General features: G+C 44.9%; 1 protein-coding gene across 2 annotated transcripts in view; it reads right to left on the bottom strand.

Moving 5' to 3' along the window:
- Positions 1-22061, bottom strand: part of MOGAT2 (monoacylglycerol O-acyltransferase 2) — a 477687-nt gene that overhangs the window by 19440 nt on the left and 436186 nt on the right. For both annotated transcript variants that reach the window (XM_069203876.1, XM_069203875.1), the window contains 2 exons: positions 19908-20082; positions 5514-5713 (listed from right to left, as the gene is read on the bottom strand). In XM_069203876.1, coding sequence (XP_069059977.1) covers positions 5514-5713; positions 19908-20082 — 375 coding nt within the window. The remainder of the gene's footprint in view (positions 1-5513; positions 5714-19907; positions 20083-22061) is intronic.

Raw genomic sequence — 22061 nt, 5'->3', positions numbered from 1 at the left:
AACATTCACAGAGGAAAGAAGTGCCTTTCATGCTGCTATGTGTGTAGCCTGCTCCTGAAAGTGGGGCTCAGTGCATGGTTTAGCATTTCTGTTGCATGGGCGTCTCAGGTGTCTTCCATTCGTAGTCACCCAGAGGGATTTTCCGCAAGCTGCATGGCCCACTGGACTTAAAGGGCAGTTTTGGGAATTTGGAGCAAAATGAAGGATATCAAACTTGGGCTTCTTCGTTCACAAAATTAACATCATGACTATCTGAAAAGGGGCTTGGGCAATCTTCTAACCAACATTTTCCAAGATGGCAGTCTGTCCGTAGGATGTTATTCAAGTTTCCGAATCTAAGATGAGGTAGAATCTTTTCCTGTGAGGTCAGTTCCTATAAACATATACAAGAAATAAAAATCACAAGAGGAAGATGCATCACAACATGTTAGTTTCATTATTTTTCGTCATTTTCTTTGCCTTGCTAGCTACTGTTTTTTGCCAGATTATTGCTTCTAGCAGTTGCTTCTTCTTCTGGATTAAACTTCTTGAATATGTGCTTGACTCCTTTCCCCTTCCTAATATCAGGGGGAGCTTGATGCCTTGATGATTTCTTCAGCATGAATCTTCATGTTCAATCAAGAGCTAGAAGACTGATAAACAGTTCTTTTCCCTTTTGTGGGGTTTTCTCTGAAATGCAATTCTCCTAATGTCTCTTAAGTATACACCTGACACCTTTCCTGTATACTATTCTGTGCAGGATGGTGCAGTGGTTACTGGTAGGAGTCACCCTTTCTTCAGGCAATCAAGGAGGGAACTCAACAGACAGTTTTGGTGTCCAGTTGTTCACAACCATGTGCCATTGTAAAATATGTACTCTGCCTCCGAATTATTGAAAATTAGAATACACAAACCTTTTCAGATATACACCTGGAAACCTACGATTGTAGCAGTATAGAAGCTATATTTTTGGAAAGCTTTGTGAATTCCTGAAAGGAAACCCGATGGTGCAGGTATATAGTTTACTATGTGAACTGGTCCCATATTGATGTATGTTGTAAACAAAGGATGGCCAGTTCACAAAGATAAATAGTAACCATACTAAATAGACATTTAAAAAAACAAAATATCACCGTCCTCAGAGCCATTGCCTCTCCCACTAGTAAGTAGTAAAGAAGCAGAAATAAAAGGTCACAAATGTGTACTCCTGATTTCAGTAAAAATTCCAGAGGTTGAGCACTGAAAAATTGAAGTAATTCAAGATTTATGTGAACATGTTCTTGTGAATTTACCATTATGGTTTTCAACCAGAATATCACAGTTCAAATATAATCCTACAAAACGATCATATCCAGAATATCTACTACAATAACATCATTAAGGTATATATATATATATATATACAGGTAATTATAGGTGTACTTTTCCTAACTACAAATCTATGTATGTTAGCCCCCGACCGTGCTCTCCCTCGTGCTGCCAGCCTGCTGCTGCTTCAGCTTTTGTTGTGCCTCTGACTTTTGTTCTGCTGTTCATTCTCCCTCTGTTGTGCCAAGATTGCTTTTCTGCTGTTCATTCTCCCCCTGTTCTGCTTAGATTGCTTTTCTGCATTTCTTCTTCACTCTGATATGTTTAGATTGCTTTTTCTGTTGCTGTTTTCTTTTTCCTTCGCACTTCCGATCGTTGCCGCTCATTTTTCCTGCCTCCCAAAGGCGCGCCAAAGGCAAGCCCATCTGCACCTGTCCATGCCTGGAGGGTGCCCAGCACCAAATACCTGGCTTCCAGACCATCTGCAAGTACAACGCCACCTTCCTCCATGTGTGCACACCGGATGACCCACAGAACACTGCTGCCATGCTGCACCGCACTCTACGGTAGGACCATTCTTCTGCACGATATGCAGCTTCTCCTGCAGAAGCTTGACCACCGTCATGCTGTAAAGCACCACTTTGACCTCTTGCCACACCACACCAGATGCAACCCACAGACTCTGCTACCTACTCCTCAATATGCGCTCCATGTGCAAGCACTCCACCTAGCTATGGGACCTCATTGCCACTTTCGCACCCGACATCATCTTCTTCACCGAGACCTGGCTCACCCTACATCCTCCCTTGACATCCCACAGCAATCCCAAACAAATGTAAAATCACTCATCAGCACCAAACTAGGCGGGTCGGAAGAACAGCCATCATTCACAAAAAGACCATACAGTGCACCACCACCACCAAAAATACCACCAGCCCCATGGAACACCTCAACATCAAGCTCCACACTGATGACAAGACAACCGTCAGAGGCACCCTCGCATACCGATCCTCGGGCCCGTGCTCCAGCTTCTGCAACACCATCACAGACTTAATTGCGCCCCTAGCCCTGGACTCCAAGGACTAGATCTTCCTCTGCGACCTCAACTTTCACATCTATGACTCCAAAAACAACAACAATGTACACCTTCTCGACAGTATGAGCAGCCTTGGACTGACCCAAATCATCCGTGATCTCACAACCACCGCAGGACACACCCTGGGTCCCATCTTTACCTCCTGCAACCACATCAAATACAGTCATGTCACAGAACTCACTTGCACCGATTACCCCATCGTCCACTTCAGGAACTGCAGCCTCTGCACTGCCAAGTCCAAGATGGCCAGCGCCACCTACCACAGTAGGAGCACAATTTCAGGGACCAGCTGGGTGGACACCCTCAACACCTCCAACCCAGCTGCAGCCAACAACCTGGAACAGGGAATTAGGAATTTCAATGATTTGATCACCAACTGCTCCGACAGCATCACCCCCATCAAGAGTAAAAACCAGAGAAGATTCTCCAAAATGGCCATCTGGTACACCCAAGAACTCAGAACAGTGAAATGCGATAGGAAACAGCCAAAGAGCAGATGGCAGGCCAGCAAGGACCCCTCTGATAGGGCAGCCTTCAAGACATCCCTCAACCTCTACCAACACCTGCTGAGGGCAACAAAGAAGACAGCCCTAGCTGCACGCATCGAAACCAGTGCCAACAACAGCAAGGAACTTTTCAACATCATTAAGGAATTGTCCAACCCGACTGCCAGCAAAAATAACATCACACCCTCACAAGAGCTGAGCAACAACCTCGCCGACTTCTTAGATGACAAAATGTAACCATATACAGAAACTTCATACCCCAACCTTCACCTACAGACTTCCTCAAAAGATACGCCTCTACTGCTACTGACACAAACGACACACTGACAACCTGGAACCACCTCTCTTTCCAGGACAACACCTCCATCATGAAATCCATCCACTCAGAGCTCTCCCAGACCAGTGCCCGCATCACATCTTCAACCTTGGAAACTAAGCAAATTGCCAAGAACTGACCCCCTGCTTTATGCCACAATCACCACAGCATCACTTCCAGATACCTGAAAACACGCCAAAGTCAGACCACTCTTCAAAAAACTCTCTGCCGACCACAGTGAATTCAAAGACTACCTGTCAATCTCCTTGCTCCCATTCCCAGCCAAGGTACGGAAAAGACTACCAACAAACACCTTGGAGCAGAACCAGCTATTCAATGCTTCCCAATCTGGGTTCTGCAGCAATCACGGCACTGAGACCGCCCTGATTCCAGCAACCAATGACATCCAAAACCGCCTCAACCAAGGAAAAACAGCAGCTCACAGTGGCCTTCGACACGTATCCCACTACACGCTGATCGAAAGACTCCACCACATCAGCATCCAAGGGGATGCACTCAGATAGATCATCTCCTTCCTCATCGAATGAACACAAAGAGTTGGACTTCCACCTTTTACCTCTGAACCCAAGGAAATTGTCTGTGGTGTCCCCCAGGGTGCATCCCTCAGCCCAACGCTCTTCAAATCATATATGACTCTGATGGCCAATATCGTCAGATCTCATGGTGGTCTCAACATAATAGCCTAGGCAGACGGCACCCAACTCATCGTCTCACTCACCGATTACCCCATAACCACTAGGACCAACTTCCACAGGTGCATGACAAGCGTTGCCGACTGGATGAAGAAGAACTGCCTGAAACTGAACGCGAACAAGACAGAAGTACTGAGTTTTGGCAACAACTGCAAGCCATGGAATGACTCCTGGTGGCCATCAGACCTAGGACCCACACCAACACCCGCCGACCACTCCAGAAACCTTGGAATCATCACTGATAACAAGCTGACCATGAAATCACAGATCAACACCATCCCATCTGCCTGCTTCCTCCTTCTGTGCATGCTACATGAGATCTTCAAGTGGCTACTCCTGCATACGAGACACATTGTGACACAGGCCCTTATCACCAAACAACTGGACTAAGGCAACACTCTCTAGGTAGGAATCACTGCACACTTCCTACAGAGACTTCAAACCATACAGAATGCCACAGCTGGATTCACCCTCGTCCTCCCACACCCCTCTCAGGCAACTCCACTGGCTCCCCATAGAGAAGATATGGCAATTCAAGTGCTGACACATGCACACAAGGTTCTACACAGCCAAAGACCCGGGTATATTAACCACCGCCTGAACTTCCACCAACCGTCGAGAAGATTACGCTCCACCTCCCTATCACTTTCCCACACTCCCCACATCTACAGAAGCAGAAATGGAGGATGCTCCTTCTACTACATCTCAGCAAAGACCTGGAACAGCCTCACCACGCAGCTCTGGACCGTCACCCCATTTCCAGAATTCCGAAGGGCCCGGAAGACCTGGCTGTTCAAATGAGAATTCCAGGACCTGCAAGTGTCTGGATACTTTATCGGGGGATTATCAGCGCTATATAAATCGTGATTGATTGATTTATTAATTGATATTTCTTCAAGTACATGTACGTGGAGTTAGGAATAGCAAATCTTTACTTATCTATATGTGGTTACCTTCATAGTGCAGTGGAAATCAATATAGTGGATTTGTTTGTTTTGAAGATGATATTTATTGTTTCTATTCTAAAATACATCCCCCGTATATTTTAGTAGAAAAAAGGCTTAAAAGGTCTCTCACACATGTCAAAATCATACATTATCAGAGCAAAAATACATGATCAAAAAACTCATTTTGGTTAAATTATATATATATATATATATATATATATATATATATATATATATATATATATATATATATATAGGTCCTCATTATTTTTTACACTGTGTTTTTGGACTCTATGGTATAAATGACTTCTCCTTACTGTGTTGATCAAAAATGTTTTTAAAGCAATGTTAATGTGCTTAGTTTATTTTTCTTTCATAAAAATATCATCATAAAAAACAACCTGGAAGCCCATCAACAGTTAAACCTCATTCGGCTTAATTGAAGACTGATGATGTAAGCCATGTTCCAATGTTTGTCAGGCAAAACACTTGGTAAGACTGGCCATTTACTGTGGGCGATGCTCATTCCTAAAAAGGCATGTGTTTTTGGAGCTAGGTCAGTCCAATTACTACTGCATTGTCATAGCTGGTATGTAATCATTATTGGATTGGGTGGTTATTATCTGAAAATGTGCATTGCTGACTTACCCACAGTGTAAATTGGCCTTCTGTATGGGAGAAGACCAAAGTTGTACTGAAATACACCACGAGCATGGAACAAGGGTAGTGAGACTCCCATCATCTTCCTAAGCTTTTCTTGGGTCCGGCGTAAAAAGGAGCCCTTTGGATTCTCCACTTGATCAAAAAGTTCATTTTCTCCAAAGGAAAACACAGGAACAAGTGATGCACTGTGGACAGAAATTTATCAGCATCATCATTTATCAAGGTTATCCACTTGTATTTTATAGATGAAAAACAAATCAAAGGAGGCACCAGCAGAAATCACATGATAAGCACAAAGAACCGTGGCCAGATACAGGTTGCTATGGTACCTTAAAATTCTACTTGAAATCCAATGCTGGAGATAACAATTTGCCAAACAACCAAATTAATGAGAGACTTTGTATACAACAGAGCTCTTGAGCCAGTTTTGGGGCTCTTGGATCATATTTAAGAATGATGTACCAATATATCAATCAATCAATCAATCAATCAAAGAGATTTATAAAGCGCGCTACTCACCTGCGAGGGTCTCAAGGCACTTGGGGGGGTGGGGGGGAAGGCCTGGGAGGATCACTGTTCGAAAAGCCAGGTTTTGAGGCCCTTCCTGAAAAGAAGTAGGTTTTGGGTCTTGCGGAGGTGGGTTGGGAGGGTGTTCCAGGTTTTGGGTGCAAAGTAGGAGAAGGATCTGCCCCTGGTGGTGGTGTGTTTGATGCGGGGGACAGAGGCGAGAGAGAGGTCAGCTGAGCGGAGGCTTCGTGTGGGGGTGTGGAAGGTGACTCTTTCGTTAAGGTAGGCAGGGCCTGTGTTATGGAGTGATTTGTGTGCGAGGATGAGGATCTTGAAGGTGATCCTTTTGTCAATGGGGAGCCAGTGGAGGGATTTGAGGTGTGGAGAGATGTGTTCGTGTCGGGGGAGGTCGAGGATGAGTCATGCTGCTGAGTTCTGGATGCGCTGTAGTTTGCGCTTGAGTTTTAGAGTGGTGCCAACGTAGAGGGCGTTTCCGTAATCAAGTCTGCTGCTGATGAGTGCGTGAGTGACAGTTTTTCTGGTCTCTGTGGGGATCCATTTGAATGTTTTTTTCAGTATACGGAGTGTGTTAAAGCATGTGGAGGTGAGAGCGTTGATTTGTTGAGTCATCGAGAGGGAGGAGTCTAGGATGATGCCGAGGTTGCGTGCATGGTTGGTGGGGGTGGGTGTAGGGCCTAGCGTGGTGGGCCACCATGAGGGGTCCCAGGTGTTTTTGTGTGGGCCAAAGAGGATTATTTCGGTTTTGCTTGAGTTGAGTTTCAGGTGGTTGGCTGTCATCCATGTGGCGGTGTCGATGAGTGCGTTGTGTAGGTTGGATTTGGCAGTATTGGGGTTGCGGGTGAGGGAGAGGATGAGTTGGGTGTCATCGGCGTATGTGAGGATGGTGATTCCATGGGGTTTGATGATGTTGGCTAGTGGGGTCATGTATATGTTAAATAGTGTGGGGCTGAGGGAGGAGCCTTGGGGGACTCCGCAGGTGATTTTGGTGGCGGGCGATTGGAAGGGGAGGAGTCAGACTTTTTGGGTTCTGTTGGTGAGGAAGGAGGTGAGCCAGTCCAGGGCTTTGTGCCTTATCCCTGCGTCGTGAAGGCGTGTGCTGAGTGTGTGGTGGCAGGCAGTGTCAAAGGCTGCAGAGAGGTCCAGGAGTATGAGTGCTACAGTCTCGTCCATGTCGACTCTCGATCTGATTTCGTCGGTGCATGCTAAGAGGGTGGTATCTGTGCTGTGGTTCTTGCGGAACCCAGATTGGGAGGGGTCGAGTGTGTTGTTTGTCTCGAGGAAGTGGGATAGGCGGGAGTTGACAATTTTTTCCGTAACCTTGGCTGGGAAGGGGAGGAGGGAGATGGGGCGGTAGTTGGAGAGATCGTCTGGGTTGGCTTTGTTTTTTTTTGGGAGTGCAGTGACTTCTGCGTGTTTCCAGAGGTCTGGGAAGGTGGCGGTTTCGAAGGAGCTGTTGATTGTGGCTTGGAGTATGTGGGCGATAGCGGGGCTGGCTCTGTTGTATATGCGGTGGGGGCATGGGTCGGAGGGAGAGCCAGAGTGAATAGAGTTCATAGTGGTTTCAGTTTCTTCGTCGGTGGTGGGGGCCCAGGTGGTGAGTAGGCTGTGTGGTGTGTGTGGTGGGTATGTGTGAGGTGGGTGAGTGGTGTGGGAGGGGGGTGTGTGTAGAGCGAAGCTGTTATGTATGTCTAGAATTTTGCGGTGGAAGTGATTTAGGATATAATACCCTGTGTTTTAGTAGATAAGCAGTGTCTTGGATCTAAGCAAGGCCGCAGCCAAAGCAAGACTATGATATGCAACTACCTGTGGTGTGACTTTGGGACACCGGCTAACAAGTGTAAGCACCAAATATGTTGTCATTGCCAAAGTGGGGTAGCCAATGTAATTATGTCTATGGCACCAACATTCTATACTATTTGTTGGAGGCGGCATGCTCTGGTTGGCTGAGGAGAGCCCGTGGCCCAAAACCCTCCTTCACCCTTCATCCAAACCTGACTACCTCTCCATCCCCACGGACTGGAGTTAAATGAACCCTTCCCCTTCTCCCCATCCGGACAGTAGACCGATCCCAGCCGGAGTCACACTTACTCAGCATCCCAGACAAAAAGGTTGGGAGATAGATAACAGGTGGGTTCAGGTGGCAGTTGAAAACGGAGGTTTGGTCACCCCTTGGGAAGTTCAATCAAAGGTCGCTCCACAGTGCCTTCAGACATTTTCCTAGTTCTATGAGGCAAAAGGGGTTGGGGTGGCCACCATGTCATGGGACCTGCTTCTGATCGCTCTCAGAAGTGTTCTGTAGCCCACTCACTTACTCTCACCACCCGTCAATACGACCTGGTAACAAAGAGTTGTGCTGGGTGAGGAGATGGCAGTTGGTCCTTCTCACTGAAGTCATCAAAAGGAGCCATCGATGAGTGGAAGATGAAGCAGGGGAGCCTCTCAGAAGGAGGAGACGTCCCGTAGGACACACATAGAACAAAGTCACACTCAGGCAATTCGGGCACTCCAGAACATGAATTTGCGCCTCTGCGCTTCCCTGGAAATGAGGCACAAAGTCGGGTGAGCGATGGTAGGAGTGGCACCAGACAGTTGTGATCACACAGTGCAGAGCAGGAAATTCAGCACCTCCTTCAAATTGAGGCACAACATCTGGTGTGAAGTGGTACACGCTGCACCAGACAATTGTGGTCACACAAACGAAGAGTTACCAATTCTGTACCTCCCTGGAAATGAGGCACAACATTTAGTACATGGTGACTTGCGTCACACCAGACAATTCCGGTCACACAAATGAAGAGTTACGAATTCCATACCTTCCTGGAAATGAGGCACAACATCTGGTGCGCAGTGACGTGAGTCGCACCAGACAATTCCGGTCACACACACAGGTACAAGTTCAGTGGTACCACACAAGGTAGAATACAGCACTGGTATGGGTACGTCTCCACTTCTGAGGGCCGCAACCTGTGAATCAGACACTGCATGCAATAAGCAGTGAATCAGACACTGCATGCAATAAGCATGCAGTTGGCATGTGACACGAGAGAAAGGCAGCACGGTTGACAAAACGGGTCATGCGAGGTCCCGCATCCGGTGAATTCACTCACTGCCGATAATATGCTTATGCGTGTCAAGGCCCCTCTATGAAGGGCCACACTCCTTAAATGTGGGCAGTTCTTTTGGAACTCCACAAAAAGGCAATACGGTCTCCAGGAACAATTCTTGGTTCCACGCTCACACCGCTGCTACCAGGTGGTAACCAGCAGATGATGTGGGCACTTAAAAGGGCACCGCTCTCCAGGTGTCACAAGTAGAAGGTGTGGGGCCCTCGCGGGAGGTCTTTGAGGTCCCTGAGACCTCCACCAGAGAACAAGTGGCGAGCCAACAAGCCCTTGGAGAGCACACTTCTGGGTGCCACACAGTAGCAGTCAGCCCAGGCCAGCCACTATTCAGGAAGGGTGCATGGTTCCTTTCAAGGGCAGTAATTACCCCTTGTGCACAGCAGATTCTTGTGGCAGTGTGCACCACGCAGTCCAGCATCTCTGGTCATGTGTCCTCACAAGTGTATCTCTCCTTTGCTGAAGTGTGGCGCCAGTAGTTATACTGTAGTCTGCCTTTGAAGTCGGGGGTAGTTCGGAGGGTTCCCCTTTGAACCACAGATGTCTCCCCTAAATTTTTGTCCTGTTTGCCATGGGGCCGTGGAATGTAGATCTTAATTTTTAGTCAGGCAATGGTCCGGCTTCTAGAGGCCAAGTGTCAAAACTCTCCCTCCAATCTATCCAGCTATGGCAGAGGTCTGTCATTCCAGTTGCATGCCCAAGGTTTATAGCTGTTGCTGAGGAATGCACAGGTGTGCTCCTTTCATCCTCCAGTGTGGACTAGAGTTGAATTAAAAGGCACACAAAGTGCTTTAGAGCATAGAAATGCTAACTTTCTAGAAGTGGCTTTTCTAAGTTATTATTGACAAAAGCACCTTTACTACAGGAAAGGGTTTGTCAGGAATCCAATGATAGGAATCATTATTCAGCTGCTCCACTGCAATCTACTATTGCAGCTATGAGTAATGTTAACTATCCTCATGTTAACCTATGGGCAGAGCAACTCTCAGGTGGTGAAAACACATGGGTTTTCTTTTCTCTCTGGGCATACTTGCCCTTGCCCACACCCAGCAGGCTACACACATATTTAAGAACACCATAGGTGCAAGTGCACGCATACACAGGCCTGCTATGACAGACTGAACTCATGTTTAAGAACACCATAGATGCAAGTGCACACACACAGGCCTGCGAGGACAGGCTGGACACATGTTTAAGAACACCATAGGTGCAAGTGCACACACACAGGCCTGCTATGACAGGCTGGACTCTTGATTCAGAACCCCATAGGTGCAAGTGCACACACACACAGGCCTGCGAGGACAGGCCGGACACATGTTTAAGAACACCATAGGTGCACATGCACACACACAGGACTGCAATAGCAGGCTCAGCATATATTTGAAACACCAGTGGGCAAGGGCACACGCACTAGCTAGCGCCACTCATCACATAGGTAGGATAGTTGCGCACACTTTCACATTGTTTCTACAGTGGGTAGGTGCTCAGGGCCCTAAGGCCACTGGATGGAGAATCAGAAAAACCTATGGAAGAGCTGATCCCCTAAGTAGGGAAAACCCAAGTGGGGGTTCTTCTCTACTTGGATATGAAATACCCATGTGTACCTGCCAGCCTTTCATCTTCCACCTGCTCCGCCCTTCAGGAGGTGCTCAAGGGGTAGTGGAGGGTGAACTCATGATCGGCTCTGGAGTTAGAAGTACCAACCTAATCACAAGCACAACTATGCCTCAACAGGCCTGCACTGTCAGGCCTGATACATGCTTGACGGGCTATTCCGGTGGGTGGCACACACAGCGCAATGTTCCACTAGTAGCCAGGGCCGTACCTGCCCCAGGTATGTGATGCACCTTTTCACAGGGCACTCCTGGGTACAGCACCTGAAACAATCATATAAGCGCCCTTCCTGGCATGTGTAGGAAGGGTGCATGCACTTTTCCACTGCAGTACAGTCCTAAGGCCACGCAGTTGTGTAACAAGGGCCCCCTCAGCCTCTGTGGTGCGGAGAGGCCCCCAATCTCAAGGGCTTGGGAGCTCCTAAGTGAGGCTGGAGTGGGCCCACAATGTTCTTTGCAGGGGGGTCCCCTCGAGTGTAGTTAAGCAACTGAGGCCACGCAAAGAGAGTCAGCAAAAAAACAGGAGAAAAAAGCAAAAGGTTTCAGGGAAATCCCCTAAGAAGGGCCATATCCAGTGCTTAATTTGTGCTTGTTGTTTCCGGTGCTGAGCACCAGCACTTATTTTTGAGGGCCGGGGCTTATTCTTCTGTCTCAAGCATTTGCTGCGAGCAAAAGACACATATGGAAAAGACGAAGGAAGGGAAAAATGAAAAAGCATCATAAAGGGAGAAAGTAGAAAGCTGCAAGAGTGAGCTGAAGGGGCAGAGAGTGGCTTTACATGGATTGAAGAGGCCCGAGGTGGCTTCAGGATTACGCCACCTCAGTATTCTGTGTTCCCACATTTAATTGCAGCAGCCGCATGTTTAAGAGGAAGGCTTTGGGGACCGGCACGTTTTTTATTTACAAATTAAGCACTGGCCATATCCACCTATGTTCTAATCAGGAAATGCCTGATACAGCTGTGAATACCCTCGTGGCCAGCTTGTAGGGTACATGGAAAATTATTCTCACTTAGGGTGTTTAATTTATCATTGTTTGAGTAACATGACACACCATCCTTGTGTTGTCACAAGAGAGATGTCTTTCAAAAAACCTCACTGAGCTGGATGAAGGATTGAATATAAAACATAAGTAATCTATTAAATATCACAGTGGCACATTGTTTACAATGCTTTGTTATCGAGAATATAGCAAGCAACTAAGCATAGCAGCTAGGTAACAGATATAGCACATCCAAGACCTTCCCACGTTAACAATGTTGGTGTGCAATACCAGCTGCTAATGTTATTGCTGCGGAGCAGAAAGCACAACAGGGTGCACCCAAAATAAATAGGTAACAATTATAAATTAAATCTATTATATTTCTTAATTTCTTCTGTATTCAATTCCCAAAGGTTTTCTTCTTTTTGAATAAAATAATTACAGCCACAGTCAACACATTTCTTTCTATTGAGGTTCTGCTGGGCATATACATTGTACAAAGGTGTGTCCACAAAAAGTTCTCTAGAGTCTGCCTATTGTGTTGTGTACTCTCAACACTAGCTGTGCATCGTATTATGGGATGTGTCTTTAGTCTTACAGCAATATCATGATGGGCAGATACCGCCCCCTCACGACCCCATATATGTTAGGAAATAAGTACCACAAATGTCGACACCAGAATCCGTGTCCTACATCACCAATATGATATATTGTGCCGTCACAAGAAAGATGTCTTTGAGAAAAACTGACTGATCTGGATGTAGGATTGAATGAAAAAACTAAGGGGCATATTTAAGAAAAGAGGCGCTGGCCTTTTCTTGCACCCTTTAGCGCCCCCCCCCCTCCAGTCACCCTTTGTGTGCCGTGTTTAAAATACCAGGCACCATGGTGCAGGGTAGGGGGCAATAGCATCATTTTTTTGATGCTATTAATGTACTCAGCAGGAGTAGCGCCAAAAACTTGGCGCTACTCCTACAGAGTACATAGGGGCTCATTGTATTCAATGGCATGCCCCCTTTTAACGCCCGCTCTGAGTAGGCGTTAAAAGTGCTAAAAAAAAATGACGCAAGGAAATCTGCTAGATTTCCTTGCACCATTTTTTCAGCCCCCCTAATGGAGGAATGCCACCTTTGCATACGTTATGCCTGGCGCAGGCCTAATGTAGAGCAAAGGGCTACAAAGTGGCGCAATGCATGCATTGCACCACTTTGTAAATTTGGTGCAGTGTTTTTGGCCTTCTAACACCACATTAGCGTAAAAAATGACGCTAATGTGGGGTTTGAATGGCGCTAGAGGCTCTTAAATATGCTTTTAAGTATTCAATTACCTATCAGAGTTGCAAATTGTTTACAATGGTTTGTTATCAAGAATATAGTACTAAAATGTGTATCTTTGTTCAGATCTTCCTCGGGCTCTTGCATGATACAAATCAAGGCTTTTTTAAAATAATTTGACCATCCTAGTTCTTTTGACACGTTCTTAGAGCACAGTATACATTAATGTAATATAGAAATCGGCTGCAATGTCGTCTTGCACAGCACCGCTCTTCACTGCAGGGCTCAATTACCTCCTCAGCGGTAAGCCATTGATGAAGCTTGGCATAGATTTCCATTGATAATTTATAGAAGTGACATTTAATAGGAAGGCCACACTTCTAACCGACTGATATCTGTTTACAATGCCTCCTACACAGAGCCCAGCCGTCAAACCTTGAGGGTGATTGATGTTCGCTAAAGTAAACATGGATTTATTCGCATTGGGACAACCATTCTTAACAACACGAAGAAAGACCAAAATGAGGATGTGGCATGAAGAATCAATTAAGAGCAATTGATACGTATCTTATCAATAATTAAATGAAAATCTACGCCCAGCTCATGGATTCTTGACTAAAGTTCAGAACATTTTATGGAGTTAGACTTAGCAACATAAAAGCTAGGAATGTGCATTATTGTTTTTCATCCTTTGATTTTCAGATTAAATAATCTATTTTCAGCATCCGACTCGGATTTATAGGCCATAACATCAAAGGAACTTGCTAGTAAGATTAAATCCCTTTTTTTCCCGGAGTATACAGTAGAGGCAATCCAACTTTTTTCCACTCTTTAAAGTGTTTTTTTGGATCAAAATAATACCAGCCCCCTGGTGCTAATTCAGAGATTTTCCATTTTTGTTACTGGCGTATCAGGCACTAAGGGCCAGATGTAGCAAAGGGTTTTACCCATTCTGTGTCTATGGGAAAATGTGTTCGTACATATGGCCCTAAGTAACAACAATTTCATTGCATGCACCAGTTCACCAAAATTCCCTGTGGTTGGCTGATATGACATAATGCACCCGATTGTCCCTAGATGACGTCAGCGTGCTGACTTATTGTCCCAGCTATAGCCCATCAACAGAAGTTTGTAGCTGCGGGGCAAGGGGTGGAACTGACATAAGATAAACAGATCTCTTCCAGCCCTCTTTATTTACTGTCCCTGCTGGTGCTATCATAACACCTAGGTCCAGCGGTAAAAAGCACTGCCAGTTTTACCAAAGAGCAAGGCTGTACTAATGGCTGCTACCCTTAGCAACCTTTAATTTACATCCATTACTTTCATGATCACAAAGGCACTCACATAAGTCTGTTTGGCCTGTGGATTTGCAAGATACTTGATCCGTTCTTAGGACTCACCAAAACCGTAATATCAGCTAATGAGCAACACAGAACCATAATTAAATGGCTTTGCGATATGTTACGGTGTTAGTCTGCAATGGTGACGGGTGGTCTATTGATTAGGAGCTCTGTTCACAAATAACCTTTAAATCAAGATGCCCCTGAGCAACTTTTCCACCACTCACACACATCCTCTGTGGATAGTAATGGGCGGTGAGTGCGATATCTCTCAAATGTGCATAAGTCCTTGAAGAACAGATTTCAAAGGCTATATTACAATGGTTCATCCAGCAGGGTCTTAAGATATTCTTTCAAGAATCTAAGAGCATGATTTAGAGTATTTCAGACAGCATACTCCATCATGAACGTGACTGTCAAACCCTCAGTCTATCCGTCTCATTTAGAGTTGGGCAGAGCTCAATTTCTTTTGTCCCCGTTGCCTCTATTGACAAAAACTTGCACTTGTGGCCTGACAGAGTAGAGCACTCTGGAGGAAGGATATTACACCGCCTACCCTATTTTGGGTAGACAGCGTTATGTCTTTTTTCTGTCAGCCACCACCAGGAAAAACCTGGCCGTGAGGGACTCAAAAATAAAATAATAAATGTGCAGGTTTTTACTTTTTTAGCTTTCCGAAGCAAACTCCACTTTGAAAACTTTTTTGGTGAGAAACTAAAACTTTGAAAAAGTTGGTGAATGGCTTTCAAAACTGACAGTGGCTGTTTTTGTACCTTGGATGGAATCACCATGATGGTGCTTACTTTTAATTTACAGATATGACTGCTGGTCCGGTGGTCATCTAAAAATGTGATGGATGGTAGTCCATCAGAATAGTCGAGGGTAATTTCCTTTGCCACCCTGACAGACAGCGTACCGTTGACAAACATTAAAGGCATTTGAAGCAGAAGGTCAAAGACTACTAGGAAGATAAAACATTGTTGGATTTTGTGGTGGTTCATATTTTAGATGTAGACATACTAGATGCCTTTTCCAATAAGTTGGCTAGTGACCCAGGTGCATTTATAGTGTCAATAGCTTCCTTATTATTAACAATCTTTATCTTTGTATGAAAATTTCTCATATCATAATTGCCCATGTCCCCTTTAATTATAACAATGCATACCTTGTTTTGCACAATATTATTCCTAGTAATATTTGTTTCCTACAAGAGGAGTCATATTGATGGAGCTTATTTCTGATATTTATTTAGTTGGCATGGATGGGAGTGAAACCTCCACCTGCGATGTCCCAGAGAAACCTGTGGCACCCTACAAAAAACAGAAAATGGAAGCAAAATCTGAATTGGTGATTCTTGTGCTTCCTCCGATGTCTCTAAAAGTCTCATTTTCTGGTGGCTATCACTTTGAGTAGGGTATTCCTCAGTGTAACATACAAGAGCATGTTGTGAGTTGTGTGGTGAGATGCATCGATCAGGTCTCGCAGGGATGGTGATGCGTTGATCTGTCCCACACAGTAATGACAATGCAGACATGTGAAACTTAAAAGTACATGTCCTACCTTTAACTTACAAAGCACCATGCCCTAAGAACTACCTAGGGCTTACCCGAGGGGTGATGTGTAACAAAAGGAGAGTTTAAGGCTTGGCAAAGGGTTTTTAAATCCCAAGTCGAAGTGGCAGTAAACTGCACACCACAGGTCCTGCAATGGTAGGCCTGAGACATGTTTACAGGGCTACTAAAGTAGGTGGAACATCAAATGCAGCAGGCCCACTAGTAGCATTTAATTTTACAGGCTCTGGATATATGGTATACAACTTTACAAGGGACTTACAAGTAAATTAAGTACCCCAATTGTTTATACATCACTATTCCTGTGTTTAGGGGAAAAACGCATGCACTTTAGCACTGATCAGCAATGGTAAAGTGCTAAGAGTCCTAAAATCAACAAAAACGGGTCAGAAAAAGAGGAGGAGGAAAGCAAAATGTTTAGGGTTGCCCTTCAGAGAAGGTCATGTTCCAAAACCTTTGGAAGGAGGGATTGATAAATCAGCAATCAAAGGTGTTTGTGGTGTGAACGATTTCTTGATCCATCTGACCATAGAGGGATACACTGGAATATTTCAAGCTTTGATATTTGCTGCTGCATCTAGCACTTGTTTAGTATTTAAAGCAGGATGTTGTAGAATTTATTTCAGATGGTAGGGGAATTGGAATGGAGTTATATAGGATCAAAGAATGAGATGAGATCATTACAGTTTTGGGGAGGCATGGATATTTCCCTGAAATTATTAAAGTGTTTTAAATATGCTCTGAGTGTAAAAACTTCTTTTGACTCTTTTGTGCTAACCTATCATGTAAACTTTAGATTTAATTCAGTCAGCCATGGATTTGGGTTTCCTCCATGTTCATTCTAGGTTACATCCAGTTTTTAATTCCTGAGAAAGGTTGTTGCTAAACCGTTGGCTTGCCATTTTCTTAGCTGACTGATGAGAACTCAAGTGGGGCATGGGAGGTTATTAAGCATTTGAAAGTTGTTGGTATACAGTGAATTATGCATTTCATCATTTGATGACAGATTGAATAAAGGTTTTCCATAGATACATTTTAATATTTGGTTGAATTCCAAATGAGTGATTATACTGATCTAACACGTAGGGTTCTTTTGAAGTTTTAGTTGTGCTTCCTCTGTGCAGGTACAGATTTAGGCCCTCATTCTGACCCTGGCGGTCTTTGACCGCCAGGGCGGAGGACCGCGGGAGCACCGCCGACAGGCCGGCGGTGCTCCAATGGGGATTCCGACCGCGGCGGTAAAGCTGCGGTCGGACCGGCACCACTGGCGGGGTCTCGCCAGTGTACTGCGGCCCCATTGAATCCTCCGCGGCGGCGCAGCTTGCTGCACCGCCGCGGGGATTCCGACCCCCACTACCGCCATCCAGATCCCGGCGGTCGGACCGCCGAGATCCGGATGGCGGTAGGGGGGGTCGCGGGGCCCCTGGGGGCCCCTGCAGTGCCCATGCCACTGGCATGGGCATTGCAGGGGCCCCCGTAAGAGGGCCCCTACATGTATTTCACTGTCTGCTGTGCAGACAGTGAAATACGCGACGGGTGCAACTGCACCCGTCGCACAGCTTCCACTCCGCCGTCTCGATTCCGAGCCGGCTTCATCGTGGAAGCCTCTTTCCCGCTGGGCTGGCTGGCGGTCTGAAGGCGACCGCCCGCCAGCCCAGCGGGAAAGTCAGAATTACCGCCGCGGTCTTTCGACCGCGGAACGGTAACCTGACGGCGGGACTTTGGCGGGCGGCCTCCGCCGCCCGCCAAGGTCAGAATGAGGGCCTTAGTGATTTGAATGCAGGTGTATTGCAATAAATGGTCCATCCACAATAAACCTGTTTTTCTATTTTTTAACAATCAGATTCGATTCAAAGTAGAGGCCAAATATACGTCTAGCCTTTTGTATAGGTAAATGGATGTGTTGTGAGAACCCTACAAGTTTCACTTTTTCTAGAAAATAGCATGTCGATGTTATTGATAATTTTGTATCCATTCATAGGTTGAAGTTACTCATTTTTAAAACATTATTAAAGAGGGACTGTAGAGAAAGGGCTAGGCTAAATATTTCTTCTAGGAAGGAGATTCTGTAGCCACTGGTTTGGAGATTATAGTTAGGATGAATGGGAAGATGGCACTGATAGTCCATCTGCTTGCTGGAGTTTCAAGTGATGCATTTTGGTAGATATATGTGAGTGATATTTATTAAACAATAGGCAATACCCCTCATTTCCTGTATTGTCTGGTGTTCCATTTTACATTGTGGGATGCAGTTAGAATTCCATCAAGGATGGTAGAAGAATGTTCCATAGAAAGACTAGTTGGAAAATCCTGAATAATGGTGTTCTTGGCATTGATGTCCTGTGAGAAACAGGGTCATAAACTTCAGGTGTCTACATAGCTTAGCAACAGCCTGACAGCATTCTAAGTTAGAGTGACAGCCTGTAAGTATTCAAAAGAAACAGCAGGTGCAAAGGGGCTGGATATGCAGGAGAATGGGTCAGTGGAAATTAGAAAGGCCTGGGACTCTAGACCGCTAACTTCAGTATGAGTGGTTGTTCATTTTATAGCCTTGAGTCACTTCTGAGGGAAGATAGGTAGAGCACTGTTTAGACACACATAGACTAGTAGGCCTCTCCTGGCAATGTGCTACTTATTTGTATTTGCTTTTCACTCATGTACCAGTTTGCACCCTCTTTTGCGTTCCTTCCACGTATAGTATTTTCCTTCCCTTTTTGTCTCCTCTGGTTTCCCTGGTTGGTTCTATTTTGCCTTGCCTTGTATTGTCATATCCAGATTTTCGGAGGTGTGTTTCATCAGCTCCCTGGGGCCTTCCAATTGTATCCAGGTCAGTTTCATGCTCATAACAGCACTACCTGATGCTAGAACTGGTAAGCATAATTCGATCTGTGGTATATTATTTGATAACGACTAGACAGAATGGTGCCATCACTTGAAACTGACGAACCTTTAAGGAGTGTGGACTTCAGTCCAAGATTTCTCTCTCACTCCCTTCCCTGTTTCTCCCCTGATTCCTGTGTCTTTTCTCACCAGCATAAGTATGCAAGGATTGCAAGGTATGGTATCTTGATTGCTATTTTCTCTGTGGTAAGGTCTCTATGTTAGTATGTTCCTACTTCCCCCTTTTACTCTCTCTAGTAATATATTGTTCTTATTTAATTCCAAGTTGGAATGGTAGCTTTTGAAATGGGAGTGCGAGGAAAAAGCCAGTGGATGTTTATCTCTGCGGCTGGAGTTTATTTTAGTAAAATAAACGAAATATTCGCGCTCAACTGGCTACATCGGGAGGCTTCATTGCACCCTCCCTTCTCCACAAAGGCTTTTAATAGGTCTCCAATTTCAGAACCTGACGGAGCCCCACATGCTCCCAAAGGAACACTGGAAGCCTTTTCATCTTAGAGCCTACTTGTACCCTTTCTTCCATGGGCAAGCAATGTTTTTCAACCCAAGCTGTGTTAATTTCGAACAAACAATCACCCATATACATCTAATTGATCTAAAAAATCCTGTTGGAGGCACCACTTTTTAAACTATACCTAACAATCATCAATTTCTAGACACCCTGTCTCAAGTATTTGTGTGCTATAAAAAGATATCTAGTGATCCATCCAGTAAATCAGATGGATTGAGACTACCAGTGAGGAGGTGGTTAAAGGATGGCCAATGACCTTCAGATAGTCCTTTATTATCTGTCAAACATATTTGGTGCATTTGTGTTAAAGCCTTTCCAGTACCTTTAAATAATTGAAAAGATATTGTTTTAGTTATGTGCATGTGTTTGCAGCAAATGAATGATTGTGTTAACACAATTACTTGACATAACCAGGTTTGAATCAAAATTTAACTTGAAAGATCAAACGTAGCAGAGCATAAGCCTGGTCCTGATCTTTGCAGTATACCAGCAGACACACTCATGTTTTGCGCTAAGTTATGAAAAGGTTGCTGGAACTTACCCATGATGCACTGCCAGCTTCACAAATCCTTTCCTGTTTTTCAGCAGAATAGTGAAGGCTCCAGGTCTTGCATCCAGAGCCTCCTCAGCTCCACCTATTGCTATCACAACTGCATTTCCACCATTTTTGCTCCTCAGTATATATTCAGCGCTCTCTTTATCTGCTGATACAAGACCTGAACCACAAAGGAAAGATGTAAACATGAGATGAGCTCAATACACACTGACACTTATTACATTGAAAAAAGAAATACTCATTTAGAGACCCGTCTTGATGCTGGTTGGGGCTGAAATATGAGTTCCCCAGCCAGTTATGATATCAAGTGTTAAATAAAAAAATAAACCACTGGATTTCCCCAGGACCCTTTCTGGCAGTGAAGACCAGAGAAAGGTACCCAGAATGAAAGAAAAAAGCAGCAGAAACTGTTGCACATACAGATATATTTCTATGGTTATTCTTCATTCATAGTGACAAATCTCACAATCGTGTGCTAGTACTGTACTTAGGCCCGTATTTATACTTTTTTTGCGCCGCTTTTTGACGCAAAAGCGGCGAATACTTACAAAATACAATTGTATTTTGAAAGTTTGCGCCACTTTTGCGTCAAAAAATGACGCAAATGCGGCCCTAAAGAAGTTTAAATATGGGCCCCAGTCTTTACCACAGTCTTGGTGATACAAGGTACAGGGTTACTGCATCGTTTCATCGAGAGACTTGTAAAGAACTTCTCAGATATGCACAAAAAATGGGAGGACGGTCAATATTCATGGAAGAGGACAAAACAAAAGAATAATTATTTCTTAAATGCTTTGCTTTTTTGGAAGCATCTACAGTAGAAACCAATGATGCATTTCTGTAATTCAATGATGGAGGAGTAGAAGGAATTGGTGAGGGATTAAACCTTTGCATGGAAGATGGAGGATACCGACCAAATAAATGTGACGCAAGTAGAGAGACACATAGACTATATCATAGGATTTTTAGGGAGCTTCGAGGTGAATTGCAGCACATTGGGTGGAGGCCCTGGCAGAAACCAGCTTATTTACCAATCAACAAGAGCTTTCTGTGACCACCTCTGCAAGCTAATACATTTGCAAACATTTAATACTATTAGCCACATTCTATCTCCCAAATGCTCTGCATGCCTAAATGTTTAAATGTGATGCAAATGTGCTGTGCATGCTAATGTAGTATTTTCTATTCGGAGAATATATTCCCTCAATGGGAAACATCTTTCCCCTGCACTGCAGCTTAAAATTGTTATGTTTCCTCTACATTGTCATCATTGAAACACTCTCACTTTGAGAAGAGCAAATTTGTAAACATATGAGAGATTTGGGAATAGACAAAAATCTCAGGGGCATATTTATACTTTTTGGTGCAAAACTGCACTAATGCAGTTTTGCACCAAAAAGTTTAGCACCGGCTTGGAAAGGGTGGGCTAGCGCAAAAAAACAATGGCGTTAGCCAAGTGGGGCTGGCGGTATGGGTTTTGCACCAAAAAATGACGTTAGTCTGGTTAGAGTAAAAAAAGATTACTCTAACCAGCCTAGCATCATTTTCTGATGCAAAACCATCAATACTACATGACTCCTGTCTTAGAAAAGACAGGAGTCACGCCCACTACCCCAATGGCCAGCACAGGGGACCAGTGCCCCCTGGGCATGGCCATTGCACCCTGTGCCATGTCAGGGGCCCCAAGTTGGGCCCCCGATGGCACTTTTCTTTTTTTTTAAATGACTTACCTATACTTACCCTACTTACCTGAGATGGAGTCGCCCGTCCTCCTGTGTCCCTCTGGTGTGGGTAGGGGTGTTCCTGGGGCTTGAGGAGGGCACCTGTGGACCCATTCCATGGTGTTTAACCATGGAAATGGGTCCACAGGTCCCTTAATGCCTGGTCTGACCCAAGCGTTATATAATGGCGCAAAGCAAGCTTTGCACCATTATTTAGCCCCTTCTCCCGCCCGTGCGTTATTTTAGCATGGGGGGAATAAATATGGGGCTATGGGGTTAGCACCATTTTTTAGATGGGAACGCCTACCTTGAATCTCATTGACGCAAGGTAGGTTTATGCATCTAAAAAATGGTGCACATTCCAATATTTTGACATTAGACTTGTCTAACGCCAAAATATAAATAAATATGGAGTTAG

This window comes from Pleurodeles waltl, chromosome 8, assembly GCF_031143425.1.
Source record: "Pleurodeles waltl isolate 20211129_DDA chromosome 8, aPleWal1.hap1.20221129, whole genome shotgun sequence".
Lineage (NCBI taxonomy): Eukaryota > Metazoa > Chordata > Amphibia > Caudata > Salamandridae > Pleurodeles > Pleurodeles waltl.
Note: the sequence above shows the minus strand (reverse complement) of the source record. Positions and strands in the feature narration are given on the sequence as shown.